The 6,000-nt window shown below is 45.6% G+C and overlaps 2 protein-coding genes across 2 annotated transcripts in view; one reads left to right on the top strand and one right to left on the bottom strand.

Annotated features, from left to right (window-relative positions):
- Positions 1-239: 239 nt before the first annotated feature.
- Positions 240-6,000, top strand: part of LOC121461836 (WD repeat-containing protein 5B) — a 12,180-nt gene continuing 6,419 nt past the window's right edge. Inside the window, exon 1 of the mRNA XM_041673166.1 lies at positions 240-2,018. Within this exon, the coding sequence (XP_041529100.1) occupies positions 977-1,969 (993 nt within the window). The 5' untranslated portion in view covers positions 240-976 and the 3' untranslated portion in view covers positions 1,970-2,018. The remainder of the gene's footprint in view (positions 2,019-6,000) is intronic.
- The window catches only part of Fam162a (family with sequence similarity 162 member A), a 26,906-nt gene continuing 26,391 nt past the window's right edge, over positions 5,486-6,000 (bottom strand). The window contains exon 5 of the mRNA XM_041673167.1: positions 5,486-5,727. Coding sequence (XP_041529101.1) covers positions 5,635-5,727 — 93 coding nt within the window. The 3' untranslated portion in view covers positions 5,486-5,634. The remainder of the gene's footprint in view (positions 5,728-6,000) is intronic.

The following is a 6,000-nucleotide window of genomic DNA, read 5'->3' as shown; positions in this document are numbered from 1 at the left end:
TACCTCTGCGTCCCTAGTCCTGGAATTAAAGGTGTGTACTACCACCGCTAGGAATAACCTTGGGTTAAAAGACTAACAGGTGTGGGTTTTTTGTTTGTTTGTTTTTGGTTTCCGTTTTGTTCTTTTCGAGACAGGGTTTTGAAGCTCTGGTTGTCTTGGAACTCGCTCAGTAGACCAGACTGACCCCAAACTCACAAGACACCCATCTACCTCTGCTTCCTGAGAGCTGGGATTAAAGGCGTGGCCAACACTGACCTGTGGAGGTGGAGATGTAGATCTTAGGGTTTCCTAAACGTCTATAAAAGAATTTTAAGCCACTAGTTTACAATCTGTGCATTTGCTCTGCTCCATTCCCTAGCCATAGTAAGCAGATCTTGTGGCTGCCAAACTCCGCATCAAAGGAGGGCGGGGGCAGAGGCCAGCTATGCTTACAGTCTTCCTGAAGTGCCCGCGGGCGGGGCCGCGCCCCTTCCTGCACCCAAGCCTCCCACAGCAAAAAGCGGGGTTCAGGGGCAGGGTCCAGGAGGACCGGAAGCAAACGTTTACTTTCTTCGGCGCAGGCGCCATTGGGCAAGTCCCATTGGTGGTTGTGGGCCTGCGCTGTGGTGCGTCCCCGCCTCTTCTTGAGTCTTCTCAAATTCTGTTTATTGTGGCGTCCTCAGTTTTTCACCGTTCCCAGACGCTGGGAAGCAGGGGAGGGCATGGAAGAGGACTTTCTGTGCAGCCCCTTTAACCCCCGATTGACGGCCTAGTCCTTTAACTACACCCAACAATAGCACCGATCTCACAACCACTGTGATCCGGTTCTCTGATGCTACCGAAGAAAGCGGGAGGAGAGTGGTCCAAACCTTGCTGCTGATTCTGTGCTGACCCAAAAGACAAGCTCATGTTACAGTCAAAAAGGTGCGCCTTCGAACGGCAAGTTTCTTCTGCCAGGCTCGGGGCCGGACGCCTGCGCAAACTGTAGGTCCGAGCTATGGCGACTGAACATCCCCCAGCAGAGGGAGCACAGCAGTTGGCCCGCTGCTCTGCCACCCAGCGGGCAGGAGAACCGCAGAAACCCAACTATGCCCTCAGACTTACTCTTGAGGGGCACTCGGCGGCCATATCATCAGTTAAGTTTAGTCCTAACGGAGAATGGCTAGCAAGTTCTGCCGCTGATGCACTAATTATAATTTGGGGGGCATATGATGGGAAATATAAGAAAACACTCTGTGGTCATAATCTGGAAATATCAGATGTTGCCTGGTCTTCAGATTCTAGCCGTCTCGTTTCTGCCTCAGACGACAAGACTCTAAAGTTATGGGATGTGAGATCTGGAAGATGTTTGAGAACACTAAAAGGGCACAGTGATTTCGTCTTCTGCTGTAATTTCAACCCACCATCCAACCTCATCGTTTCGGGGTCCTTCGATGAGAGTGTGAAAATATGGGAGGTGGAAACAGGAAAGTGCCTCAAGACCTTGTCTGCCCATTCGGATCCCATCTCTGCCGTACATTTTAATTGCAGTGGGTCCTTGATAGTGTCGGGGAGCTACGACGGTCTTTGTAGAATCTGGGATGCTGCCTCGGGCCAATGTTTAAAAACACTTGCTGATGATGGCAACCCTCCCGTGTCTTTTGTAAAATTTTCTCCAAATGGCAAATACATTCTCACTGCAACTTTGGACAATACTCTTAAACTGTGGGATTACAGCAGAGGCAGATGCCTGAAGACATACACTGGCCATAAGAATGAGAAATACTGCATATTTGCCAGTTTCTCTGTGACTGGTGGAAAGTGGGTTGTGTCTGGCTCCGAGGACAACATGGTTTACATCTGGAACCTTCAGACTAAAGAGATTGCACAGAAGCTACAAGGTCACACAGATGTTGTGATCTCGGCAGCTTGTCACCCTACAGAAAACATGATTGCATCAGCGGCGTTGGAAAACGATAAAACCATCAAAGTGTGGACGAGTGATTTCTGAAGTCGCTGGCAACCACCGATGAGTAAACTAAGTCAGAAACAATCAAAAGGTGACTCCCTGAAGTTTGCCTGGTTTTGTAGCTCTTGTTGAATTGTCTTTGATGTTATGAGTTTGAGACATTTTAATTTGAGAAATGATACCGGTGTAAAAGCCAGTCTAGGACCTGCGGCTTCTGACCTTAATTCTGAGGCCCATTGTCAATCTCATGTCTTGGTCCCTGGACAGCATCATTCTTTTCCTTTCATAGCTTTCTCAGAGGGGAGGGTATTTGGGGTATTCAGAAGGTTGACAGAACAGGATGGTTGAGAGGAGGGGAACTTACAGTTTCTGTTTGGGAGGCCACTAAGAACGATGGCAGGTATTGAGGGAGGGAACGAGAAGACTGAAGTTCTACATGTCACGTGCATATTTTCGGTGCATATTCTACATGATGGGCCATCTTATTGCCACATAATCTATCAGGCTGTGGACAGTAAGTCTGGTCAGGTTGAGTCTACAAGTCTTACACTTCTGCCTGTGTTGTGGTCAGAGGACAACCCTCAGGAGTTAGGCGTCTCCTTACGCTGTGCGCTCCACATAGCAAACTCAGGCCAGGCTTTCTCAATGGGGCCTTTTATTCACTGAGCAGGCCCAGAATCTTGCTCTGTGCCCTGTAGGCCTGGCTGGCTGGTAAACCAGACTGGTCTCAAGCTCAGAGATCCATTTGCCTCGGCCTCCTTAGAATCTTAAATATTTATCAGAAAAATCTCCTTAAATATTTTGTTAGATTGTGCCATTTTGTACTTTTCAGGGAAATTATGTCAGGTTGTGGCCACTCTGTAGCACTGGGCCTCCTAACTCCTGCTCAACATCATTCAATTCAGAAATCACCTTATCAACACTATGGTTGCTTGTCTGCCCTCAGTGGGCAGCTGAGGTAGGCTTTCCAACTTTTCACCGCTTCTTATAAAGCTCAGAGTTTACAGTTATCACCTTGCAGTTGTGATGGCTTCAAGGGCTGTAACAGGACGCCGCTTGTTCCTCCCAGATGCCTGGATAGCTTAGCCCCGAGATAACCACATAGAAACTGTATTAATTAAATCGCTGCTTGCCCCATTAGCTCTAGCTTCTTATTGGCTAACTCTTTCATCTTAATTTAACCCACCTCCATTAATCTGTGCATCACCATGAGGTCGTGGCCTACCAGCAAAATTTTTAGCATGTCTATCTCCGGTGACTCCATCGCATCTCCGTGACTCTGCCTTCTTTCTTCCAGCATTCAGTCCAGTCCTCCCATCTACCTGAGTTCTGCCGTATCAACAGGCCAAGGCAGTTTCTTTATTCATTAATGGTAATCACAGCACACAGAGGGGACTTCCACATTGCATGGGCCACATATTTAGTAGACAGGAAGTACTAAGATTAGGCTTTATGTCTTGTCTTTGTAGCCTTGGCTTTTTCTAGAGGACTTGATATTTACTGGGCAATGAATAACTTCATTCCTTACTTGCTGTCAATAAACTTTAATGATAATTCTCCAAACTCTACTATTGACTGAGAAATATTTTGCGGTAGCCCCACATACTAACCGAAAGGCAGCTATGCTAATCTCTATACCACCAACACCTCAGACCCACATACTAACTGGATCCACATGGGGCTCCTATAGAAAATATAGAAAAACACGCAGATGAAAACCCTGAGATTAAGAAATAATACTACAGTACTATCACTGAAAGCAACGTGGGCAGAATCTTATCTTCCTGAAAAATTCTGAGAAATATATTTCATATATTTCAAATATATATTTGAATATATATCTTAAATGTATTCTCATACATACTTATAGGGGGTATGATAGTCAAGACGCTGGTGTATTTGATTACACTGCAAGGTACAAGATCGGTAAGGGGCGTATCTGAAATTCTGACCAAAAAAATTTAAATTTGGATAGGTGAGATGGCTCAGTGGGTTAAGGTATTGCTGCTAAGCCTGATGACCTGAAATGCGTCTCTGGGACCTGCATAGGACAGAACACGTTCCTACAGGTTGTTCTTGGACTTCAGAATTCACTCTGTGGCATGGGTAGGTACTTCCCCCGCCCCAAGATAAAATTAATGTGAAAAAACTAAAGAGTTTAAATTAAACCCATAAGGAAATAGTCATGGTATGTTACTGAATAGAGAATTACACACAATAAAAATGATTTGCATAAATTAGTGGTGTATCTTTATTACAGACTTTAAGATAGACTTCTTGTAGCTCTTCAGTGAAAATGGCATTGCTATATGAAGGAAGTTCTATGTTAGGATTTACCAGTATTCAAAACATGGGCTTGGAAAAGGGTCCCAAATTACTCTAGAAAAATCAATTTTTTTCCCCCGAGATAGGGTTTCTCTGTGTAATAACAGCCCTGGCTGTCTTGGAACTCATTCTGTAGACCAGACTGACCTCAAACTTAGAGATTCACCTGCCTCTGCCTCCCGAGTACTGGGATTAAAGGTGTGCGCCACTGCCACCCAGCAAAAATCAGTTTCCTAAAAATGCACAAGAAAATTTGCAAGTAACAAAAATCGAAGCATTTATACCTAAATGAAACAAAGGCAAAAGTACAGTGTACAGACAGCATCAAGAACATTAGATCATGGAGCTATCAGCAACATTCCATTGTAAATGTATTACGTTCCCAGACAGTGGCACTTTTTCTTTTCTTGTAGACCAGGCTGGCCTTGAACTCAGAGATCCACCTGCCTCTGTCCTCCAAGTGCTGAGATTAAAAGGTGTGCACTGCCACTGCTCGGCTGGCACGTGACACTTTTAAAATCACAAGTATTAACTCAGAGAAGTAGTGTGTTGGGTGGCTGTAATGACGTCATCTGTTAGCATTAGGGAGGCATCTTATAAAGCAGAAACCACTTGAGTACAGACACCGTGGTAGCATAAGAAGCCAATAAAACACATGGGGTGTAAGTGCTTACTTTCCCCACACTAACAAACAAGAATGGGGATGGCATTTTTGTAAGTATAAAACTTAATTCCCTGGGGGTAGCAAAGGGGCTAGTTGGGAGCCAAGTCATGGATTAGAAGGTGGCAGCTGGCCTCCAGCACTTCCATGAATGATAAACACCTCAAAACTCTTGGGCAGACTCTCTCATGACTTTGTCAGGGCATTCTCAAAGGCTCTTCTACAGCCTCCGCCTTCTGGCATGCTAGACAATACAGTGTGTGGTCCAGCAGCTTTCTAGTCTCCCCAAAGGCACCCTGGCATTTGGAAGGTTGGCTTCCCAACATGTTTCTGGGCAGTGTACCCAGCTAGTCTTCTTGTCCCTTCAGACATGGTAGGAAGAACGGAGAAGATGCACACTCTTTGGGCCTCGGGGGATAGGTCAACTTTGGTCTCTGAGTAGAAGTTAGGTGGGTACCAGATGCTCCACAGAGTTAATATTAAGTTTGAAATTAGTTGCTTCTTTTTCACTTTCTCTGAAACATGGGGAGGCAATGTCTTACTTGGATCAAAACAAAAACACAGACAAGTCATTCTTTAAGAAAATGTATTTGTTCCTCTACAGCAGAAGTGGGGAAGTGGAATAAATTTGTGCAAAGCGTGTGTCGTACCACATTCTTTCCAGTGCACGCTTGTTACTACAACCTCATTCCCAGGTTTTCCAAATCCAGCACAAATCCTTCTACTCTGTTTTGGCCTTCATAGCTTCCTCCTCTCTCAGGCGGGCTTTCCTTTCCAGGTTCAAGCTTGTTAAAGACTCATGTCTTTTCGCCGCCTAAAAGGAGAAAAAAAATGAAGAGATGATGACGCCAGGCTGGGGAAGATGTCCTCCCCTTGGGCTGAAATCAGCAGGCTGACTCACAGCACAGGCCAGAAGTGGTCAGCTGCCTGGCCGCTGGGCACAGTAGAGTCCTGGACACACCTTCTATTCTGACTCGAGTGTCCAACCCATCCGAGGAGAGAAGTGCATTGCTCTCCCTTCTCTGCCTTACACCCTCTCTCTCCAAACCTGTCTCTTTCCCCTATCCGCTTCACTCTGATTTATAAT

This window comes from Microtus oregoni, unplaced genomic scaffold (genome assembly GCF_018167655.1).
Source record: "Microtus oregoni isolate MIOR12 unplaced genomic scaffold, Mior012 000023F_ref0000262, whole genome shotgun sequence".
NCBI lineage: Eukaryota > Metazoa > Chordata > Mammalia > Rodentia > Cricetidae > Microtus > Microtus oregoni.
Note: the sequence above shows the minus strand (reverse complement) of the source record. Positions and strands in the feature narration are given on the sequence as shown.